At 41.8% G+C, this 24,867-nt stretch overlaps 1 protein-coding gene across 1 annotated transcript in view; it reads left to right on the forward strand.

Moving 5' to 3' along the window:
* The window catches only part of ANO4 (anoctamin 4), a 110,223-nt gene that overhangs the window by 79,058 nt on the left and 6,298 nt on the right, over window positions 1-24,867 (forward strand). The window contains exons 15-24 of the mRNA XM_010561988.1: window positions 3,570-3,710; window positions 6,321-6,485; window positions 10,084-10,120; window positions 12,696-12,807; window positions 13,938-13,995; window positions 16,680-16,777; window positions 18,816-18,958; window positions 19,944-20,096; window positions 21,786-21,933; window positions 24,359-24,478. Coding sequence (XP_010560290.1) covers window positions 3,570-3,710; window positions 6,321-6,485; window positions 10,084-10,120; window positions 12,696-12,807; window positions 13,938-13,995; window positions 16,680-16,777; window positions 18,816-18,958; window positions 19,944-20,096; window positions 21,786-21,933; window positions 24,359-24,478 — 1,175 coding nt within the window. The remainder of the gene's footprint in view (window positions 1-3,569; window positions 3,711-6,320; window positions 6,486-10,083; window positions 10,121-12,695; window positions 12,808-13,937; window positions 13,996-16,679; window positions 16,778-18,815; window positions 18,959-19,943; window positions 20,097-21,785; window positions 21,934-24,358; window positions 24,479-24,867) is intronic.

The raw sequence follows: 24,867 nt of genomic DNA on the forward strand, positions 1-24,867 counted from the left end.
GCAGTGTTTTCAGAAGCAGAGTGCCAGATGGTACCTTTCTCTCTCAAGTTAGAGGTTAAAGATGCCAATAGGAGCTCAACTGGCTGCTTCTCAAAGGTTTATGGGACCAGTCATCAGAGCATCGGGATCTCATTGGCATTTGAGGCATCAGTTCCTCCTTTGCTGAGCGTTCAGCGGGATCCCAAGACTGGGAGCTGGTTGCCTCCCAGAGGTGTCTTCTCCAAAGATGCTAGCTGCCAGTGCCCATACCGACTGCACGACTCAAGCACGTCCTTGCTTTTAGGTCAGCTCTGCAGACCACTGCCTCCTCTCCTTGAGTACCGATTGCTTCCCTTTTCCATTGGCACTGGCGTCTTTGCAGGACTTTGCCCCTGAGACAGTCACAGTTTGGAAGCAGGTGTTACAGGTGAAGAAGTGTTGAGATCATTTCCCTGTTCTGTGGTTTGAAGTCCATCTCTTCACTTTGCCATTGCCTTCAGCTGCAAGCAGGATGACCTGCAAACCCCAGTATGTGCAAGGAGACTTACTTCTGGGGGAGCTAGCATTGTCCCAGTGAGCAAGATTCAGATTTTCAATCTCTTACAAACCCCTTTTCTACATCTGGGCTATAGAGGACAATACGTCCTTGGGCTAGGAAGGATAGGACTCCTGCAAGAATTCAGCTGTTGATGGACTCGGAAACCTCCCAAAAGAAAAGGGTATATTTCACAAAGAAATTTAGAGTAGGTCTTCTAGTGCAGAAAGATCTGGCCCGAGGCACTGCACATTAATCCATATTTGATACTCCAGAAATCAGTCTAGTTTCTCCCGTGAGTAAAGAATTGGAATGATCCATGTTTGAGAAGTGGGAAGGAAGGAGAATGGTCTATCTTATCCTGTGGAGTTTGATCATGAAGTTGTACGTGTCAGTGCAGTGTCAGTGAGAATTTTGTCTCCATAAGGTGAAAATTTTACTCCTAGAAGTGCTGCTTTCTGATGAAATCACTGCTAATTAAATTTTCTTTCTACATTCCATTGAGTTTTCACTGGCCAAAATCAGCTGATTTCTTTTATTAGCTATTTCAAAGAAATCTATTAAAGAGTTCTAATTACCATTTTATGTCACAAGCTTTTGTTAATGAAGATTGTTATTTTTATTAATATTATCTGCCATGTCTAGCTTTTGCTTGCTTTAATTTTCATTGTCAAATTGAAAAATAAGGTTTGGCTACAGAGGGAAATTTATTAATTCCTACCAACAATAGATTCAAAGAAAACATTTATAAGGCTTCCTATCACTTTGTTATTGCTTTTCTCTTCTAAATGAAGAGACAAAGAAATGAAACATGGAAGACGGTGGGAAGGAGAATTAAATTTGTTCAGATATGCAACCTTGTGAATTCCTCACCACTTTAGATTTTCACCCAAGGAGGGCACGCCGCAGCCCCCACAGTGTCCGGGTCCCCCAGCCTGGGGACATGGGCTGAAAGTGTTCTGGCTCCTGCACCCCTGTATGTCTGGATTTCCTTTGCTTGCAAATGAGGTGCAAGGTTGGAGACATGGAGAGTAACTGGGTCTTGGCTGGGTGTGCAAAAAGAAACCAGCTGCGCAGAGTTCCTGGCAGTCCCAGCTGAAATATGGCTTTGGCCGCTATTTACGGCATACTTTTTTCTTTTTCTTCACTGTCGCTTTCTTTATATCGTTAACCTGAGCCAGACACAGTACTGTTCACTTTCTGCCCTAGGCTGAGTGTCTTTAAACAGGTACGAAGGTTTAGGCCAGAGTTTCAGTTCTGTGTGGAGATGTATCTGTAAAAATAGCGTTTGCATTAACGGAATTGACTGGCGGGTGTGGGAAAGTCCTAGGTTCATGGACGGGCGGAGAAGATAAGGGCTTCCCTATAGCGCAGATTGTAAAAAATAATCAAACGTTGGCTTAGAGATCTGCAGAGAAGAAAGGGTTTCTTGTATATGACTCAGTAAATCAGCTGGCAGAGCCTTTGCACAACCTACAAGGTGCAATTCTCGAGCGCCCTGCTTCAGTCCCACAACACTCTGTCCTTTTGCACGTCCCTGGGCACACGGGAATACTCCCTGCGTTCTTTCTCCTGCTAGATTGCGGTCTGCTCTGCAGCCTTCAGCCCTGATGGGGCAGGAACAGCTTGAGCAAGGTAGAATAAGAGCAAGGCGTTACCCTGCCTCCGCAGAAACATGCTTAGCCTTTGTATATAGCTAATGGAGGGCTGGCTCCCTCAAGAACATATTAGTTACGCAGGCATTGCAGCTGAGCATACGTGCCACTTAACTTTTTTTAATACCATGTTACCAGGTTGCTGCTTGAATTTGGAAATTAACTGTATTGATAAAGTGCCTTCAAAATTTGAGAATGAGATGTGACTTTTCTTTTTTTTCCCCCCCTAGGGAAATTTTATAAAAAGGATGTAGGATTTTAGGATATCTTATTTTTATTCACATTCTAAAGCCTTGTGCGAGCAATTAACATTCACGTATTTCAATGCAGTCCTTTAAGGTCTGGGCATTTACAACTTTCAGTCAGTCAAAGTTCAGTTAAATGCAGTTGAAGGGTCGGAAGCGACTGAAGTTGGTAAGTTGGGTTCTTGGCCGTTACAAAGAAAGGCACAGCAGAGACCTGGGGGAACAGGACAGTCCACAGCTGCCTTTGTGCTCCCTTATAGCCAGCTGTGCCACGGGCCGGTTCTCCAGTATGCATCAGAGCACTGTAGAACTTGATCTAAGGGATATGGACCGTCAGCAGCAGCGAGAGGCCATCTTCGCAGCCCGGTGCTTCCCCTCGTCTCTGACAGCATCCCCGATGTCACCCGTGGGTGAGGTGGCACAGGACACAGGGCTGTTGGTGGCCCTCCCAGGTGGCCGGGCAGGGCAGTAGCCCTACTGCAGCTGAAATCCGTGAGGGCTTCCCTGAACCCCGGCTTCTGACAAGGCTGTCCATGGATATGACCAAGCCTCTCCCCAAGAAATCCCCAGGTTTCATTTCAGAAGAGGGTTTTTACGGCAAAGCAGGACCTGACGTTTCTGCTGCTGAAAGCTGTTCCTGCTAATAATATTGTCCAAATGAGGAAGGAATTGAGCATTATTAGATGGTATGGCTCCTTCTTCAAATGCTGAGAAACTTTTGCTGATAATGGGAAAGTAACCAATTACCTAGCAAACAGCAATTGGGTCTGGAAAATTATTATTTTTTTTTCCTCTCCTTCTTGCTTTGTTGTAGAATCCCAGGATCAATAGGATAATACCAGGCTGGAAAACTCAGTGGTATCAACCTTAAAATGATTTGGCTTACAGCCATATAGTTTGAAAGAGCATTGTTTAGATGAGTAGCTAATTGGGGAGTTAACTAAATACTTCCAATATCGTTTTATGGGTACGGTGATTTATTCTAGTTCTCATGAAGGAGACCTGATTTCCCAGCTCAGCTTTTATAGTAGCTGTGCCAGCTGCTGAATTCAAAGACGTAATTCCCAATAACAGTGAGCTGATAAATTATCTGAAGTTTCCTACAGAATCTTTCCTAGCTGTGCTGTGCGTGAACATTGTCTGTCTGTTCTTTAGGAGGAAATACGTCCGCAGTTTGAAGCCAAGTACTCCAAGAAAGAACGAATGAACCCCATATCCGGGAAGCCAGAGCCTTATCAAGCATTTGCAGATAAATGCAGCAGACTCATTGTTTCTGCATCTGGAATATTTTTTATGGTTTGAGAACTTTTATTTATTTACCCGTTGAAAAAATACAAAATAACATTATCTCTGCTGAGAGAGTATAGAAATACTGGATATGTGCTTGAAAGTGAAATGAGCTCTAGCATGTTTACTGCAGGCTGCAAATCTGTACATAGCAAATTGCCTGAGTTTCTGTGAAGTCCTACACTAGTTTATTCTTCACTGAGTCTCCCAGATAGTTAAGTCCTTCCTTCAAGGCTATACACAGAACGCTATATGTAGTGACACACGTGCCAGAACAGCGATGCTATCAAACACCAACTTCAGCTGACTGAATTAGCTCACTGATTTCCTTGCCTTCCCTATGTAGACAGAGCAGAGTGATGGGGAGAGATGCCATGGAAGAGGCCCCTGTTCTCTGGAAACTCTGCAGAGAACCTAACTAAGGTGCCTGGAGTGCCTGATGATGTTAGTATGTCCTAGTGTTTCAGTGTATTGAGGAGGTAAGGAAAGAGGATTCATATTCCTAGTGCAATTGAAATGGAGAAACCGATGTTCCTTGTCTAAAACGAGGCATCTCTCCCCCTTCCAAAGTGCAAAACTAAATGCAGCAGCAAAATCTCTCTTAACAGAGAGCTGCGTGCGTTTCCGCTGAAATGCCCCCATCCTCTAACTCCACTGAAGCAGTTTTCGCTGTTATTCACGTGACAACAGCAGGGGTAGGACTGGTCTTGAAAACACAGCTGGCATCAACTCAGACCCTTGTGGAATTTACTGGGGCTTTTCCAGGAGGCTAGAAAACGATATATGTGTATAACTGCCGGAGCTGTGGAGGGGCAGGTAGGTGAGCTAGCCCAGCAACTTCGTGTTTGAATGAGAGGGGGGGGAACCGGGCAGAGGGCTTGTAAGAAACTGATGGCTTCAAAATTGGCCAAAGCAACCTTGGACAAGGAAGGCAAGAGCGTTCCTGAGATGATCTGTGCTCTGGTGTGTCGGGTGGGTAGACAGAGACACGCGGAGGAACGCTGGGCGCGAGGAGCTGATGTGCTGTCTGACTGAGCCCCTGAAGACACTGACGTCTGCTCAGGACTGCAGTCTCTGCTCGGAATTGATTCTACACCTGCAACATTTTGCATATTTTCCCTACTTTTTTTTCTTGAAGGGGGACAGTTTTCACTCCCCACCCTTTGCAAACGCAGTCATTAATCTTAGCCTAGTGATAGAAGTGATAGATCTTGCTCAAAGTGCCACAGAGAATAGCCTTGCTCTGAATTGCGTGCACCACAAATTGTCCCCATAACAGTCCTTGAAATAGGACAAGGATTATTTTCACTGAAGATATTTTTTATTGCTGGCATAGCGTGGGCTTCCAATGAGTTAGAAAAACTCTGGATTTTCCCCTATTTAGGTAAAAATATTCCTTAAAAATTATATCTTTAAGTGCAGGAGATACACACTTATCGACACTTCAAGTCAGAGCAGTTCTAAAAATTTCACAGCATTGACTCTCAGTGCAGTTACTAATACAGCTTGAAGCAGGTTAGTGGTTCCCTGTTAACGAAGGGAAGCGGTCCTTCTTCCCCTCAACACTATGCAGGGAATCCAGAGGCAATCCTTCGCATTCACACACGCTTTCTTTTTCTTCTGCACTGGGATTATGTCAATCAATTTTGTAACTAATAAAATATGAAACCAGCTTGATTAGAACTCAGTGTTTTCAAAATCATTTTGCCCATTCAATTAGCTTAGATTTTGGTAGGTTTGAGTTGTCTCTGCATAACCTTGGAATACACCTGTCTTTTGCAAATAATCAGCTGTCTTCTGCTGAAGAAACTCTCCTTATCTAATAAGGTAGCTAAGGGGTACTGTGTCAGAGTTTCTCTGAGATGAGTCACCTGTGCTAATTCACAATTGTTTGTCCTTTAGGTGGCTTTGCTAAACTGTGACATAAATTGGTCACAATGGAAAACAGTTGTTGTTTAGTGCTCAACTGTTGCATATGGACCACAAAGGGATTTAGCAGCCTGGCTCAGCTGCATGGCTTTCACATTATAAATGTCACATTTGCTGAAAGTCTCATCAGAGTAGAAATTACAAGGGCAATTGAATTTTTTACCTTCCCTAGATAGAATCTTTCCAGAACTGTAGCAAGAAACAGCTTGCTAGGGTAGTTTGCCAGGGTTGTTGTTGAGGCAGTGCGTACAAACGGAGATGTTTTTTCCTCTAAGTGTGAAGTCCATCAAAGCATAAAATCCATCCCAAATATGACATCATCAAGCTGGGACACCAGCTTGAGACGAGCCTTTGCACATTGTGGAAAATGCATGTAAGGAAAATTTCTAATTCCCAGAACTGGCAACACTGTTTCCCATGTTAATGCTAAGGAAGAGGTACATTTTCAAGAAAATGTTTACAACTACAGATTATTTTAATATGATTTCAAAGATATTTTGCATTATGGAAAATAAAAAGGACTTTACAACAAGAAGAATATTCATGTTGAAACCTTTCTCTGGAATCAAAATTAATGTATTTTTCAAGACTTTAATTTCATTGTTTTAGTTTTCAGTGTTTCAGGGAGAAGATAACTCCTGTTCTATTGAAAATTTTCAGGTTCTTCTCTCTGATTCTTTCTTCCTTTAGATCTGTGTGGTGATTGCTGCTGTGTTTGGCATTGTTATTTACCGTGTTGTGACTGTCAGCACTTTCGCTGCCTTTAAGTGGGCTTTAATCAGGAATAACTCTCAGGTTGCAACTACAGGGACTGCAGTGTGCATCAACTTTTGCATCATCATGCTACTGAACGTGGTGAGTAAAACTAACTTATCCAAAGTTATACCCGAACCATCAGATCAGCAGATATCTCAGTCTGCAGACCACTGAATGCTTTTAGTTTCTTTTTCAGCAGGAGTGGAGTGTCTTGCTAAGCCAGAGATGTTTTTATTGTTTATGCACGTTCACTGTGTAAAGTACAATTCCAAACCCAAAACATTATGCAAAGTGTGTTTGAATGTTCTAAAAAATATTTTAGAGAGACGTGTCCATACTCCTGTTTTATCCTCTGCCTCTTTTTTTTCCTTTCATATGTTTGCAGGTTTCAGTCCATTTCATTAATATTCTTCTTTTCAATTAGTGTTTTGATGTTATTTTTTAAATACAGGGCCAAGCTTAATTCTTATTTATACTGGTTTCAGTCATTCCAGCTTCAGTTTTCACAGTAGTTTACCAGTGAGGATATGCATATACGGACACCATGTCCATATGCAGGAGAACTCCATAGAGCTAAAAACTCCACGAGGCTCGAGCAGACATGACTTGTTCCATGAACTGCCTATGGCCTTTGGCAGGGTACACCAGGGACACGCTCTGGGCGCGCTGGGGGGGCTGGCTGAGGTCAGGTTATTGCTGTGAACCGGTTTGGAAGCAGACTTGGGGCAAAAATGGGAATTCTATGTGGTGACAGTATAGCATAGATCAGATGGGGAATGAGTTTCATCCTTCCATGGAGATGCAGGTACTTTGTATGTTGCTGCGATAGCAATGTGTCTTCTATTAGTTACTCTTGGCAAGAGGTGCACGGCCTTTTACTATCAGGTTTTTGTCAACTGACGTTATAAGAATGCGTTTTAAGGGGAAGGAGGGATCAACCTACAAACCATCCAGGTGCTGGAGCCAGGGCAGAGTATCTCTACCCACTCAGTAGCAAGCGTCTTCTGCAAAAAGCGTGTTAGGCTTTGCTCCAGGAGATATGCTGACTTAATTCCTGGGGGAAGTATGAGAAGTTATTTCAGGCCTGCACATTTCCACTTTCTGGCTTGGAGACTACTTTCTTTCCTGTGCAATACCCAAGCATTTCCATCATCTAAAAATTCATTTTAACAGCCCCTCGTTTATATAGCAGGAAATTCCAAGAGGCTTTGCTGCAGAACTTCACTTTTCCCTTTGGTGTAGGCAAGACTGGATTGGTGACTAGGACAGTCTATGAAGAACTGTTGACTTTCCTGTGTTTTCCCAAAGGTGGGACTATAGGCTGAGAAGGGGCAGAAAGAAGAGGTGGAAGCTGTTATTCTCTCTGAATTTGTACTGAGGGTTCTCTTTTATGTTATTTTTGATTTATTGTTTGTTGTCTGCGGCTTTTGGGGGTTTTCTGTAATCCACCTAGAGCACACAATAAGCATAGAAGAAATAAAAAGAAAACTATATATATCTATGTCAGTACAACATCCATTTCCAAGCTCTCAGTATAAGTCATTGTATATGCAGTGAAGCAGCAACAAAGAAATACTGCACAAACAAAATTACTTGGTTCTCAAAGAGTTTTACAGCTTAGAGAAATTTTTAAAATAATGGAAGATGGCTTGAAGGTGCCTTTTGAGAAACTTTGTTTTATTTCCTAAAATACAACAAATAAGTAGAGCACTGCAAGGATGGATTTCTTAAGCCTTATACTCATTACCATGCGATAAACAGCACAGCCTTAGATCTGGATATAGCTCATGGAAACAAAAGATCCCCAAAATATGAAACTGCAGGAGCTTTTCAGAAGGACTTAACATAATCCCTCACTTCCCATGATAGATTAATGTAGTTTACTGAAGGACAGTAGTGGGATTTCTTTTGAAAATAAAAATAATAATAATAATAAAAAAATCTTACTCCAGGAGCAATTCAGGTAGTTGAATCCTCTGCAGACTGTGACTCAGGAAAAGAAGCAGGAGAGCAAGCAGAGATACAGTAATAAAACCAGAACAGACCAAGATGTATATAGCAGTAGGGAATTCACTGCCAGGAAGCCTGGAAAACCACCAGTGATTCTGATACGAGGTGACAACTTCTCTGAGCATCAGGGGAAAGGTCTAGACCACAAGTAACTTCTGGAGTGGATGCTCTGGGAGCTCGGTACATGCACTGACACATCCATCGTGAGAAAACAAAATGACCTTCAAGCATAATGTCTCCCAGATAATCCTGCAGCCTGACCTGGGAACAATTATTAGCTTTACCTAGGTTAATAAAACCTGTTAATTCCAGTGGTATCGCCCACAGAAAATAAGAACACAGAACAGAATATGATCCTAAAAAGGGACCAGTAGTGATAAACTGCAGTAGCAGATAATTAGATCCAAACATTGTTAACAGAATCTCTAACGCAGTCATGCTGTTCCAGGAGGAATAGCAACAAAATACAGTTTTGATACCCCCTTCTGCAGAGCAATGTACGTTTGTAAAATAGCACACTCCCTGCTGGGATCAGGATATAAACCACCCAGACATTTAGCACTTTTACAGCTGCCCTTAAGAGGTGCTTTTAAACCTAGAAGAAACCACCTTTTTCATTACTTGAAACAAAACTGTTTTCTCCAAAGGCAGCAAAAAGCTATTCTAAGCAAGAAGTGGTTGTTAACAAGGGTGGGATAATTCAGGAGGACTTCAGTCCTTACACAGGCAGTTTGATCTGTAAATTGTACGTAACTCAATTTAAGCAAGAGTTTATAAGGATAACTGCAAATGAAAAGAAACATTGCTGATATGCACTTTAGGAATAAGTAAGTACTTGAGCCTGAAATATGAGCAGTTTGTATCCCTGCAGGCATCAGTGAGAGTTAAGGACATTTAGCGTTTCGTGAGAACAGGCTCCAGACTCATTTAAAGCAAATGGAAATTGTTGTATTAATTTACACCAACACTGATGTTGGTGGTGATGTACTTTATAGGTTCAAAAGCCCCTTGCAAATACTAATTGTGAAAACCCTCCAAGGTAGTTTCTGTAAGCTTTATGAAGTTAGCAGTCTCCCGGAGAGTTTGAGAGCATGGTTATCTGCTCAGCACAGAAAGTACCACTTAGGATTTAGAACAACGTCACTGACTCAGAGTAAGAAATGTGTCTGGTGGGGGGGATTACTAAAGACTTTCTCTGAAGCAACCCTGTCTCGCCAATGTCTTTCCTTTCAGCACCAAGAGAATCCCAAACAAAACCAAAAAGCCCAAAATACCCAACATACCAGAGCATGCTCTTACTAGGGTGATTTTTTTGAGAGAGATATATGTTCCATAAGTAACTAAAACAAAAATCCTAGTTGTGCTGTTGTTCTGCTTTGGGTTTTTGGAAAAGTTATCTCGCCCTTTTTCACTGTGTTTGTAAAATAGGGACAGTGACAGCAGTTTTTTCTCCATATGTTGTGGATGAAAAGAGCTGAGTATAAGCTTTAAAAATACTACTGTTCCTTGTTTGATTATATCATTATTGTACTATTACTATATAGTTTTATTATCATCATTATCAGAACATCACAGAGACAATCTGGATGTTAGATTTAACACCTAAAAGCAGTTACTCTACCTAGAAAGCAGTTCTGGTTTTTTGAGCTGGTCATGTATCTAAGAGGCTGTTTCTTCTCTGTTACAGCTGTATGAAAAGGTTGCTCTTTTCCTGACAAATTTAGGTAAGCAATATTAAATACAAAACTGAATGATATTGTACTGATTTTTTGGTCCCTATACTGTGATAGCATTCAAACTGTCTGTATAACTATGAAAAATCCTGATTAATTTGCAATCTATAGGAATTAATGTTTTTAAGTTTATAATAAAGGAGTGTATAAACTAAGCGATAGTGCTATTCAATCAGCGGCGACAGCAGTCACCTACCTGGCATGCTTGGGTCTTGTTCCAACCCCTTACCTTGTAAGAACTTAAACAAATTGTTACTTTGAGGGAAAAAGCGTGAGTTTTCAGAGACACTGAGCACTCGCAACCCCCAGGTTTTGTGAAGACCTGGAAATGGGGGAATCCCTTCTGGAACCCCAACTTATAGCTTATTGACTATCAAACATATGCCTTTAAGAGGGGCAGTAATGTGGAGGGAAGATAACTAGGTGATGGCTCAGCTCTACCAACACCTCAACTCTAACGGTGTTCCAAGTGTCAGTCATCTTTTCAGCTCACCCATAAAGGTGATCTTTATCTAGAGTAAGGACACGTTTCCTAAGGACAGCATGTACGGTCCCTGGGGCAGCGGTAGGCTATCACTCATATACGCACGGCTCAGGCAGAGTCTTTGGAGGTCCTGGTCATGCTGGAAGATTGCAGTAGTTGGTGACAATTGGCAAGGGCTCCTTCATGTCATGAAGCCTGAAATGAGACTCTTGCTGAAGGCCTATCAAGCGAACCATATTATGGCATGTGTAGAAGTGGTTTGAGGAGATTATTTTGAGCTTCTGGATACCTGTGTACATTGGTGATGTTCAGTGAGGTGTTTTGGACCAGGTGGACAGATTTTGGTGTCTGCTCAGAGGAAACACACAGCTGATTTTAGCTAGTGTCAGGGCTTTTCTACATCTGGGAATTTATAGGTGATGTGTTCAAAGCACGTCTATGTAAGATAGCATTTTATTCTGTTGTTTCTTATCAGACTGAGAGTCCTCGTTTGTATGCTGTAGATTTAAAACATTTTTTGCCATCCTGTATCCATGGAAAAGATAGCTGCTAGTTACAGTTGAGACATGTGACTTTCAAGTATGTGATTTGCACAGGCTATGCTCTTTTCTCCCTGTGACACCCTGGGGACAGTAAGATATGGTCTAGAGACCTTGAAGCGTGATTACTTTCTGCCAGGTTATCATCAAGGTAGGTCTGATTCTTGTAGCCTGTGCAGGAAGCACTTGTATGAAAACTCAGTGGGTCAAGCTGTTCTGACCATGTTCAGAACATTTTGTGGTTTTTACTCTCATGGCCTAAGTAGTTGATTTGGTTTGAATGATCTTTATCAGTGTAATAAGCTCAGAGTGAGATTGGCAGCAAAGCTACATTCAGGATGTCCTTCTTCAGCCTTTACATGACCTTTCCCAGAGCTCACGTCCGTGCTCCTCCAGAGCCTTGCCATCGCCTCTGATGGGCATATGAGCAAAGCTTCAGCTGCAGCAGCCTTGTTCAAGTCAAACTTGTCCTTCCCACAGACTGGCATCAAAAAGGCACGATGCTTTATTTCTTTCTGCTTAGCTAAATATGTATGCACTGGTATACACACAAACCTGGGTTTCTTGACAGGCATTTCCAAATCACTAACACCGTTGTTAATTTATGATATGTTTTATGGTTTTGTTGATGCATTTGTTCAGAATTTCCTCATGGCTAGGGCAGCTCTAATTAAAGAGAATCTAGTTTATCATTGTTGTTTCTGCACTTCCAGTACATTACTGGAGGGTCCTGAGGAAGTAGTATATGAGTACTACCATTATGATACTCAGAATCACTATTAGTACTTCTACTCCTCCTCTGATTACTCCTGTTCACAGCAATGATTGACTCATAACAAGCTCCTGCCAAGTGCAGAGTAGTTCCAGGACGTAGAAGTTGTTTTGTTAACTTCTGTCTTGTTATCTCATTAGATGGAGATTAAGGGCCTACCTGAAGGGAAGAATATGTCTTTTCCTTTCCCATTTGCCTTACCCCATCCATTGTAAAATATTTTTTCTCGGTCTTCTGTGATGAGTTCCCTGGGACAAGGAAAGGGAGCCATGCAGTGGCACTCCACTGATACCTGTGCAGAGTCCTTAGGTGCCAGCACGGTGGGCAAATCCATGAAACAGAGATAGGAGGAGGATTTGCTCCAGTTCCGTGTGACACCTCTAACAGAAAGGCACTTACGTAGCTTGTAGTGGGGTGCTTTCTGGCAATGTCATTATGGCAGGTTGCAGAAAAGGAAACAAGAGAAGAGCCTGAGCCTGTAAAGCACACAGGAATCCAGGAGGGATGTTTAATACACACATTATCTCGACCACTTTCTTCCAGTCTCCTGGGAATACACATATCCAGATATCAGAAGAGATTTCTAAGTCTTTACAAGCTCACTTGCTGTGTGCTGCTTTTGGATACAATTTCTTCTGTCAGCTTATATTTTGAAATCAGCAGGCTAATTTAAAAATACATTGCCAGCTCTGATAGGTGTGTGCAGCCTTTGTGCCAAGGGAAACTGTTAATCTGATTAAACCTCTGAAACTCTGCTCTCTTTCTTCACAGAGCAGCCTCGTACCGAATCTGAGTGGGAGAACAGCTTCACTCTGAAAATGTTTCTTTTTCAGTTTGTCAATCTGAACAGCTCTACCTTTTATATAGCATTCTTCCTTGGAAGGTAGGATTGATGTCTGCACCTCCATATGTGCAAAATGAAGTAGAGAGAAGAAATAAAATTGTCTGTAGGGAAACAAAATGGGACCATATTATCACACATCTCAAAATGCAAATTTCATACTAGCAAAGCAGGACAGATTGCAGTTTTATTTTCCTTTCAAAAGCCCAGAAACAGATGTAGTTTTCATTTCCTAGCACCACATTGGCTCAATGCTGACTTTTAACAATTGCGCTACTAGGAACTGATGCATCCCACAATACTATACATGCAGGTCGCTTCACTCTGTCTTTATGTGTGTAATTTGTACAGGTAAGTAAATAACACTGTGTCTTTTTCTTTTAGAATATCATTAGGAATAGAATAGAATTAGACTAGACTAGACTAGAATTGAATAGAATAGAATAGTTCAGCTGGAAGGGACCTACAATGATCATCTGGTCCAACTGCCTGAATACTTTGCTGCTTCTATTATATGATTTGGACTGTTAAGAGTGAATTATGAGCTATCAGTAGAGGGTGGTTTTTTTCCACAGAAAATTTTATATATGTGTGTATATACACACACATATATATACATATATATATATGTATGTCTCTTTCTGCAAGTCCCCTAAAAGCAAAAGAAGATCCTTTGAGTAGAGAAGGCTTGAGTAGAAGAATCCATCAGTATGGTTTATTTGCATGTGGGAAGTTGTGGGAATCATTTTGGGAGAAAACATAGAATAGTAAGAAAGTTATGTTTTCCTAATGAAAACTAACATTTTCACTGATTCCACAGAAAGGCAGATATCTCAGCCCACATTATGGTGTAAGGAAATAAACTGACAGTTGAAAGCCATTTTCCATACTGACATGAACAGTTTTATTCAGATTTTCTCTCTTCTCTGCATATGCTGAATATCCAACAGCAGCGTATTTGGTATTGAAATAAAACTGGAAGTAAAAATATACTTAGCCCTTCATGGAAATTATTGCAGGAATTCCCCAAAACATTTTGCAGCATAACATATTTTATAGTTACATCAATCACGCTAAGATGACATTAGATTAAAGCAACAGTGTGAGCTTTCTTCTACTACTGTGAACAGACTGCTTACACAACATAGTTGACGTATATTCCTGTGTTAAAGATTTACAGGACACCCTGGTGCCTACTTAAGGCTGATAAACCGGTGGAGGCTGGAAGAGGTGAGTGTTCACTAACTACACACTGATGTATCTGCTGCCCACGATGCAGTGAGTGCAAGCAGAGGCAGACACATAACTCTGCCTAGGTATTTTTGAGTGTGTTACTGGGTTTTCATTGCTGTCTAACTCCACGCTACTGACACCACCATCTGCTACAAAAACATCTACGTATTGATATATACGCCCTTTTCAATGCTAGCAGTTTTAGTGTTGGCATCACATTTGGATAGTGGCATCAAATGGTTTAAACATTACTCGCATTCTTACACTGGAAATATTTCATCCTCGAAATGAATCAAAGTCAGATACAAATCTGGCAACTTTTTACCTCTCAAGACATCCTTTATTGTCAGCTTTTCTAGCCTTGCAGACCAGGGAGCTAAAATAATAACTTAAAAATCCAGACACATAAAATGTCCTTGAAAGTTGACCAAAACAACTGAACGACTTCCCACAAGAGCTACTGGCATAATGATCCATGTTTATAAAACCAAATGGATTTGCAGAGCAATGAGAATTTGGCTTTGCAAGTCCCTCAAGGACCGATCCCATTTTTTTGGCAAATACATTCAGAATTCAAAAACCATTTGACAGTTATTGGAGGTGAACAGCAGCAGTTTTTGGACCAGTCATGTAGTTTCCAGTGCTGCTATTTGCACACTCAAATCCCATGGATTCTTTCCTGCTTCACAGCTGAATAACTGAAATGGTTTTGCAAACACATGACAAATGGCAAGTGGAAAATGCAGGACTTACGCTGCCAACATGGATTTACAAACACTTCCAGATACATAAATATTTTGGTTAATAGAGGTCATCCAAATACTAGCCAAAAAAGGAATAATTTGACAAAGCCATCCTAATTTTGAAGTAGTGAATTCTGCACATTCAAGGGAAGAATACTTCATAAATGGGCAGAAAGAAATCCACTGAACATCCCTCCCAAGTCTGAGAGGGGCTGAGCTGACCTAACTTCTTGCTGCTGCCAGAAGAAGACTTCTCTGTTCTGCTCTTCCTTTGAGCCTTCCCCAGGAGTTTGCTCCTTCCTCTTCCTCTGCACTGGCTCTGGCTTGTCCAACCCTGCGAGGAGCCTATTCCGTTCCAGGTATCAGCAGGAAACTTTTCCTTTTTCTGGCCAGATTAGTTTTCTGATGAGTTACTGGGCTGAATGATCTCACAGAGGGATTGGAGATCAGGGAAGGAACCTCACCTCTCTGCAGGAGCAGAGGTGGGAGGGAGAAAGAACCAGTTTGGGGAGGGAAGTGCAACAGCAAGGTGTTACAGGTTGGGTCAGGTGCTGGGGGAAGCTACTATTAGTAGTCCCTGTTAATTTGCTTTTCTCAGAGAAAAAAAAAAGTCTAATAATAGAAGAAATGTCTATTAAAAAAAGTCTCAACTTTATTGACCATATCTGTGCTAGGTCTTATTAGGAACGTAATTTAGAATATAATGCCCAGGTGTCCCTCCAATAGCCCTCTTCACCTGCTGGATGAACCCAAGTCTAAGACATTTAATAACACGATATAGTCTAGTCCACTGTCCATGGGCATATTCAGACCACAATTTATATATTAGTGATGTTATGGTTGTAACATCACTGCTATTTCATTAATACTGCACCTACCTTTCTCAGGTTATATTGGCTCGTGTGACTGATTCCTAAAAACAGAGGGATGATGGTTTAATAATGCCAGAAGAGTTAATTTAAAAAAATGAAAATAAAAATTATCTGCCACCCTGTTAATCTAAGAGAAGCTGAATGAGGCCAACAGAAACCTCAGCAGGGACCCAGGTTCTGAGCACTGTATAATGCAGTATGTACAAGAAATTCATATCACATTTTGTTAGAGGTCATAACTAACTTTTCTTTGTAAAAGTTAAAGAGAAATAGTTCCAGTTCTACGACAGTGATCTGTTCGACTTATCTGTAATACCAAGGATTTAACAATACACCTTGGACTCCACTGTTTGGATCCACAAAATCAATTGTGCAAAATGCTGTTTGAGGGCAGAAAGTTTTTGGTCCTTTTCTGTTTCTTCCAATACTAGATGAAGAATTGTAGAGTCACCTAAATTTGTACTAGCTGAGCATCTCTCCCAGAAGCAGCACCACTTCTTCAAGGTCTGGAGCCACTGCTAAAGCAAGCAAGCACTCAGCAAGAGACAGAAACTGTTTTTGACAGATAAAGATTTTTAGTTCTTTAAGGAGAGAATAGCTTTGCATGGTCTACTCAGTCATACACCTTAAATAGTACTCAATAAACAGCATTAGGTTTATCCTCCAGGCATCAACCGTTTGCCTATGCAGCCAGGAGGAATTTTCTCTTCATTCTTTCACTTGGTGCACAGTCAACCTCCCCCAAAACTATTGAAATCATTGGAGAAACTTGGTAGCCTTTGCGTCTGTCCCATCCACAGTTGCACAGCATATTAGAAGCACTAATGTGAAAATTGCTTCGGTTTCAGCTGATTCTGACCTCTGCAGAGAATTAGATGGTAGGCTTAAAAGGCTGGCGGTATGATACAGTCTCATATGTTCCCATGAGTTTTTATTCTTTAAAAAAAATAGAGAATGGCATTTGATTTTCTTTAAGTAATTTATTTAATACCATTTCTAGTCTTTAAGAAATGCTTTAAAACTCAGCGTTATTTCCGTTTAACCTTTTGTTTCTTTTCTTCTGTAGTGCCACCCAAGTGGATGCCTTATTGATCTCTGTATGCAAATGGGTATTATAATGGTGTTAAAGCAGACCTGGAATAATTTCATGGAACTGGGCTACCCGTAAGTAAATGTAATGCCTATGCTTCCGTAGGTCACAGAAGAATACTAAGTTTATGCTTTCCTTATGACCAGTTACATAAAAGCAAGATACAGTAGTCATTACAATAGAAAATCCCCTCTAGGATACCGAACTCCTATGAGAGATTTCCAGACATATAGAGATAGATGGTGTTTGGGGTTTTTTCACATTGGACATAGTTCGCAAAAGTGAAAGTGTAATATAAATATTAACAAATAAATAATATATGGGAAGTACTTGATTTCATTAAACTGTATTCCGTGTTTTAAAACTCCTTAAAAATAAAACAGTAGGACGGCTGTATTCCTTACACAGGAAATATTATATGTATCATTTTTTAGCTATGCCAGTACATTCTAAATTGGATTTCTCCTTGCTGGGTGATAAAGGGTACCTGAAAGGGCAGGTATGAGCTGGAAAAAATGCGCTGCTGGCATATACACTCTCAGAGATAGAAAAACGTACTGACTGGTATATAGCCAAGTTCCCTGGTGATCTTCAGGGTATTATGGAGCCATGCCCCAGCTAATAAGGTTGAAGATTATTCATTTCCTATTGGTTCACTTCTTATTGATTAGCATTTAATGAACATGTTTAATATGATTAACATAGACAGCTGATGCTCCAGACAGCATGGCAGGTCATCAAGGGAAATTAGCAAGTGTGAAAATATAAGAGAGACCTGACATTGTCAGAAAGTTTGCCCTTGCGAAGTTCAGAGGGATTTGCGTCGCCGCAGGATCCACAGCAGAGCCAGCCTGGGGACGGGTCCCTCAACTGCAGAGACGTGCTGCAGAACCGGCTTCAGGCAGCCCCAGTGCTGATGGCATCTAGCCGCGATGAGAGCAGAGTAAATGATTTCAATGCACAGAGTAATTGGCAATCCAGGTCCTCAATGCTCGCTGTCTCCCAGTCTTCCCAGGCCTGCCCCAGCACCGCTTGCCAGGGGTTTCCAGCTGCTAGGGCTGGAGGAGTTAGCCGGGGTGGGGAGGAGGGACCAGCAGCAGCGGTGTTGATCCTCCTCTTTCCACTCCCTGCCTCTTTTGTCAGTTTTCATTAGAACTTTCTGCTGCCTGTTAATGGGGATTTTGAAACCTAATAAAGAGCAGAGAAGGGGATTAAAGAAGGTGACTGAAGGAGATAGGAGGAGATTGTTTGAGAACAAGTGATTTAATGGGAATAAACTGCTTCAGGTGAAGGGTTTTTTTTCTCTCTATACTTACTGTAACTTGTGTCCTTTGTTGGCCAAACCGGTGCAACTCCCTGACCTGGAGAGGCAAAGGTGTGTATTCCAAACATGAGCGCTCGTTTCTCTTCTGGCGTTCTCATTCTCCCCAGTGCCCCCCCCCCCCGGTGCCCCTACACGTGCGTTTCTCCAGGAAGAACATCTCCCCCCCGACGTCCAGCCCCGCTCCCCCGTTTTCTGAGACGGAGCTAGCTCTCGTGGCAGCCGTCCACCGCGCGTTGTCGGTGGGCCGCGCTCCTTTCTGCCTTCTGTTCCTCCGAACGTTTGGCTGCAGACACCGAGCAAGGTTGCTTTTTCCCTTCCAGGGTTGCCCGGGGACTGTTCCCCCCCAAACTGCAGAGCCGTGTAGGGATGCCGGCTCGCACACGGGAAGGGATCAAGCGGCATTTAGCACTCTCTTTACTGATTTTTCAATTAGAGAACTGTCAGCTACTCAGCTATCCCCACACAGCATTGCATTCTGCCATACAAACAGACCCCGAAGTGATCTGCCATTCTGCGCAGAGCAGGAGGTAAATAATAAATGAAGAGATGTCAAAACTTCTCCGCCGTTTTAATAACCTCTAGGCCTGGATTACAGCCCATCGGCCGTATCTGTTTTCATACCTATTATGTCGTGTCATCAGCCACATGTATTGCTAATGCTCTGTTTTCCTGTGCATTGGGAAATTAATTTTGCAAGGTATGTTGTGCACACTTAGCCTCTTCCAGTTTTGTGATAAATAGCTGCTAATATTATTTACCTTGTTTCTTTAATTTATTTGAAAATGTAGGCTAATTCAAAACTGGTGGACCAGGAGAAAACTACGACAGGAGTATGGCACACAGAGAAAAACAAGCTTCCCACAGTGGGAAAAGGACTACAATCTGCAACCTATGAATGCTTATGGGCTCTTTGATGAATACCTAGAAATGAGTATGATGCTGACCTTTGTTCTCCGTCTTTCGCTAGATTTTAATGTTACTGCTTTTTTTGGTGATGTGGGCTGGTATGCTCTTTTAATTATTGCTGTATGAAGCTAAAGAGGCTGCAAAATGGTTTTCATTCTCACAGGTCAGGTGAGGAATGGGAGGGAGTTTGTAAGAACCAAACCAAAGCAACGCAGCTAACCACGCTGCTGCCCGTTTGCTAACCTCGCATCTGTGAAACACTTCTCAGTCTGGCTTTCTGTGGGGAAGGTCGTTTTCCAAACCAAAGCCCACCTCTTCACCCCCATACACTTCTGAAGAACTTCGCTGTTATTTTCTAAAGGAAGTTCTCTTGGGCTTTTACTTTTAAACTGTGTGGTAGAGACCTGCCTGCTTGTTTATGTTTAAAATTCACCATTGTTTGCTACTTCACGTTTACAAAGGAGCTTGCTGCCAAAAGGCATTGCTTTATCCAGAGGAGAGGGGAAGATAACTGCTCAAAGAAATGTTAAAGAACAAGAAATGTTGCCCTATGTGACCGAACTGCATGTGTCATGATTGGTTTTTTTTTTCTCCATCACACAATTCTTTTCAAATTAATGGGAAATTTGGCAGTCTGAAAACCTGCCTCTAGAAACTTACACAAAGTTTCAAACTACTGCCCATCTGTACTATAAAAAGGAATGTACTCAGCCTTAATCTCTGCAGGTATTGAGAGATCCTAGTTGATGCCTGAGTAAAAATGTCCCTTTCTAAAAGCACAGTTTGTGCACCTCCAAACTTCCCTCTGGTTTACAAAATCTAGATGTTGCTGCCCATCCCAGGGACAGATGTGTGTTTGTTCTTGTTATCCTTGCTCTGAACTTTCAGCAAGGAATTGCTGTACAATAATAAGAATGCATAATAAGTGTTTATGTATTTATGCATAATGTTTGCATGCATGCATGTATTTGTCTTAGACCTTAACTGTGATCTTTCCTTTTTTTTCCTAGTTCTGCAGTTTGGGTTCACAACCATTTTTGTGGCAGCTTTTCCACTGGCACCGCTTCTGGCCTTACTTAACAATATTATTGAAATTCGGCTTGATGCGTACAAATTTGTTACCCAGTGGAGAAGACCTTTAGCTTCAAGAGCCAAAGATATAGGTGAGCTCTTTGTACGTGTGTTTGTTATGTGTGTGTGTTATTTTTAAGGCAAAGCATTGACCACTTCAAGTAAGAGCAGATTAAGGTATTTTCAGTCGTCTTCCCTATTAACAGCACACAATTTGATTGTTCCAAAAAACTCCACGTATCTGATGACAATCTACTTATGCAACTGATCGTCTATATCGGAAAATGTCCTTTAATGATTTTCTGGGTGACTTAACAGGCAAGGTGTTTTAATGAAGTGATCAGTCTTCTCTGCAGGTTTCTCCTCGTGGCAGACACACTGTGTGAACACATGCCACTGCTCAGTTTGAACGTAACAACCAGACAGAGCAGCTGGAACATGAAAGTCAAGTTAAAGCACCCACCATCCTGTAAGAGACCTGTGTGTTTTATATTTACCTGGCCAAAACCAAGCTCCCCTGTGACTCAGGGGCTATGCCCACCAGGTCCCCGTTGGGTCAGACAGGGTGGGTGTAGATCCCAAGAGACGACTTGCTCTCAGAGAGGCACACCTATGTTGCTAAACACGGGGTTCACGTAACTTGGAGGTCACCCAGCCACACACGACTGCAAGGGCTCTCTGAACATATTTGACTATAAATCTCTTCTGCCCTTGCAATGTGCAAAAGCAGAACACCTTCAGAAGGACTCTGTAAAACAAAGTCATCTGCCCAACGCTGAATCCTGGGTGTCTTTGGAGGGGTAAATAGGATACCTCGCTGCCCATCTGCATTGCAAAAACCAGTAGCCCACACCATGAAATAGCAGAAGCCCAGGCTTTATGCTCTCAGAATTGTCTACCACATACCTAAAGTCTGTGTCTGCATAAAGCTTTGCATGTGAGCAGCGTGGAGCTTGTACATTAGGTACAAGCCTGGACACAGTATACGCTGCAGACGTAATTCCTGAAAAAACAGTTATAGAAGGTAAATAATAAAAACAGACGAAAATAGATTTTTTTTTTCCAGGCTGTTTCAGGTGTAATATCTCAAAATAAGTTGCATTCCCCCCCTATTCAGCAAAGTTTTCAGGCACAGCTTGGCGCCTCATTAAAATCAACGGCTATGTCTGACCTTCCTTTGGTGTGGTTCTCGGCAACGGTCCTCACGACCAGAGCTGCTGCGTGCCTGCACCACCAGATCTCTCAGACGGCTGAGGATGGGCCAAAAAGCCCAGGTTATGCCTAAGGACTGAGTGCTGTTGTATAGCATTAGCTTGCCATGAAGATTTTGATGCCGATAAGTATGCGCTGACCAGCTGTGCACAAGTTACGCAGAAGGCCCCGTGACAAGCAGATCATGGATTGCGTATGTTCCTGGCTGCCCTGGCAGACCCTTCTCAAAGGCTGGATAGCCATCACCATAAGCAGGGAGGCTTACAGCCTGTCTTAAAACTGCCCACAGAGTTACGTGGCTTGATGGAGCCAAGGCCTCCATGAGCATTTTTGCAGCTTCCTTGAGATTATTTGCAGGATAAACAAAATTCCCACCCAGTAGGATCAGAAATCTGGTCCACTGAGGTCCTGCTGTTCAATAAGAAAATTTATTTTTACTCCGTGGCTCTCGGGTAGAAACTACATCAAAAGACCTTGGGTGGTGGGGACAACTGCTTCAGAGCGTGCAGTATCTCAGGCACTTTGGTTCTTGGTTTTCCTGGAGCTAACACACTCTCCTTGTTGAACAGGAATCTGGTACGGGATCCTGGAAGGCATTGGAATTCTTTCTGTTATCACAAATGCATTTGTTATAGCTGTGACATCGGATTTCATCCCTCGCCTTGTTTATGCTTACAAATATGGACCGTGTGCTGGCCAAGGAGAAGCTGGACAAAAGTAAGCTTTTCTTTGGGAAAACAGATGTGCATGAAAATCACTTACTACTTGAATAGATACAGCAGTACTGTCAGTGTATGTTCTGATTCCACTAACCCAAATTTATTGTTTGTGCTTGGGTAACAGATATTAGCCATAGATACTGATTGCATATTCACAGAATGGGTTGCTGAGCGACTATAATTTATGATGTTAATTCAAGGAAAACAGGGCAGAGCTGTTACAGAGATTTGGTGTGTGTAACAGTATGCTGCAAAGCTGCACTTCCCAGCTGGTGTACATGGGTATAACCCTCTTTTCATTCTGAAGCAATGCTGATATTTATCAGTTACAGATGTAATGAACATTTTAAACTTACTCACTAGGCTTTTTTTCCTGATGTAGTATTCAGCATGTATTGCTCGACAAAAATAGTGTCTAACCAGAAGAAGCAATTCCCAACTAATAAATCAAGATACACTTACAGAGCGAAGTAATTTGTTTTTCTTCTAAAACTAGAGTCCTTAGATTAAATCTTTCAGGAGACATTTGTGAACTGAATCCCTGCTGCCTAAGTGGATTTTCTTTCAGTGTTGTTAAACACTGAGTTTTTATTAGCACGTACACGCTACCAGCAATTATGAGCATAGCTGCTGCATGGCACCTTGTAAAATCTAGGCTGTTGGACTCAGGGAAGGTCATTGAATCCAGCTGAACACCAGTAGACACATTTTGCAAATGGTCTCCCAGCAGCTCCATTAGCAAGGACCCTACCGTTCAAAGAAGCTCAAGTTAAACAGCAGACAGTGACAGAGAGCTTACATTCTGCTATTAGACATATGGCAGATAGACTGATTTTCATTCCCTGCTACAGAAAGCAAGTTCTTCTGTTGCTGCTTTTTTTGCTGTCTTTTGGATGTCAATACTGTTTAGTCATACTGACGGGAGAAGGGCAGCTGGTGTGGCAGCTCCTGATTAGCAGTGCTGCTAACTTGCTGTCCTGCAAGGAGTTTGGCATTTTAGTCGGTGCCAGGGGAAATGTTCCATTTATTTTCATGAAGAGTTAAAGTCCCTTCACGGGGAAAGTGTTTGGTCTGGTGCCAGTCGTTCCTGAGCGTGTGCCTCTGCTTGTGCCATTATGAAGATCCGTAGGACGTTGAGCCACTGTCAGCAATTTTCCTTGCTACTGATTTTCTCAGGACCACTGTGCATGAAAAACCAATACCTTTAGAAATCTTATTTTTATGAAGGCTCAAATGTGACTCCCTGGCTTTGAAACGAGTTCTGCATGGGGGAAGTAGCTTGGCTCACAGAGGAAGCTCTTATCTTTTCACAAACCTCTTGTACAGTGTTTTCACACTTCTGCTGCTTTTCTGAGTGAATTTCTAGGTTGAAACCATCAGATAGTAATCCTTTGAAGGAGCCAGCTTGGATAAAAACTATTTATGTCAGCATTCTGGATATTGTTATTAATAAGTACTGTTACAAAAGCAGGAAGCTATTCAAAAATCCACAGGAATGTTGAATTTTCTCAAATCAAGGAGTCAAGAACATCTGCTATTGAATAACTTAAATGAGAGGTGCTTTTTTCTTTCAAAAAACATCTGTAGGTATTAGATCCATATGACACCCAGTGATACTAGAAAAATATTGTAATTAAATTAAGTTCCAAATCCAATCAGTATGGAGATTTTGAGACAAAGCCAAACAGTGTTTAAACGTAATTTCTCAAGGACTATAAAATCCATAGTTTAGAAAAAAACCAACCAACTTTTATGGTGCATTATACTCTGCACCAAGCTGAGCAGCGTGCCTAGACTTACCGGTGCTTAGGCTGTGCAGAATGAACAGCACAATACCCATGCCATATCTCTCCTCAGCTTTATTAACACCAGACTTGAGCCTTCTAGTGACTCCCACAGCCCTTCTGCTGGCAACGTACATTCTCCTGCTCGGTGTTCTTTAAACTCTGCCTGACCCTTCCAGTGCTCAGCCACCCTGGGATCTTTTAGTACTGAGTTCCTCTGATTAACTGGGCATTTTGTAAAAAGCTGTTTTAAGTGTATTATCTTTCCATCTGATTTAATGTCCCTTTGTGCTAGTACCATGAAAGTAACAGTGGAAATATTCTGATTATCTTCCTAGTGCTACTCATTATTTTCTCTACCTCTACTGTGTCACCTTTTAGGTGACTTTTCTTTTCAAAAGTAACCAGTCCCAGTCTTCACCATTTCTTGTCCCATAGAAATCTACCATTGCTTCACTTTTATTGTATACCTGTCCTACTTGAGCATTTCTTTTATATTGCCTCAACATCCCTTTCAAATATTAATAAGCATCACAGTTATACTGTGGATTTCATGAAACCCAGAGAACATCCTCCTGGGTACAACAGTTAATGGAAAAACCTTGCTGTGTCCTGACTACAGGATTTTTTCCCCTCTAGGTGTATGGTTGGCTATGTTAATGCCAGTTTATCAGTATTTCTGGTGTCTGACTTTGAAAACCGTTCAGAGCCAACATCAAATGGAAGTGAATTCTCTGGTTCACCATTAAAATATTGCAGGTAAGTATCTGATCAAAATACCTCTCTGCTTTAAGACATTGCAAGGGAGAAGCATCATGATAAATTTGGGGTTGGAACTAATTTTCAGAACTTAAAAAACAGTAACGGAAAGAATTAACTGTGCTATTCAGGTACATGCTAATGGTACTGCTTGGCTCTTACCTGCATGATTCCTTCCTTAGATATAGGAGAAGCTGAAAAGTGGATATCTGGCAGGTGTTCCTAATGCAGGATTTCTGTGGTGTCATGGCTTGAATCAGACACAACCATCATGGAGAAACATGGTGTCAAAGGGCCAATAATAGGTGATGGATTACTTAGGTTCCAGTGAGATGAAACTATAATCAGATTATGTCATAGCACATGCACAAGGAAGTCAAGGTTGCACA

This window comes from Haliaeetus leucocephalus, unplaced genomic scaffold, assembly GCF_000737465.1.
Source record: "Haliaeetus leucocephalus isolate CR32 unplaced genomic scaffold, Haliaeetus_leucocephalus-4.0 Scaffold151, whole genome shotgun sequence".
Classification (NCBI taxonomy): domain Eukaryota; kingdom Metazoa; phylum Chordata; class Aves; order Accipitriformes; family Accipitridae; genus Haliaeetus; species Haliaeetus leucocephalus.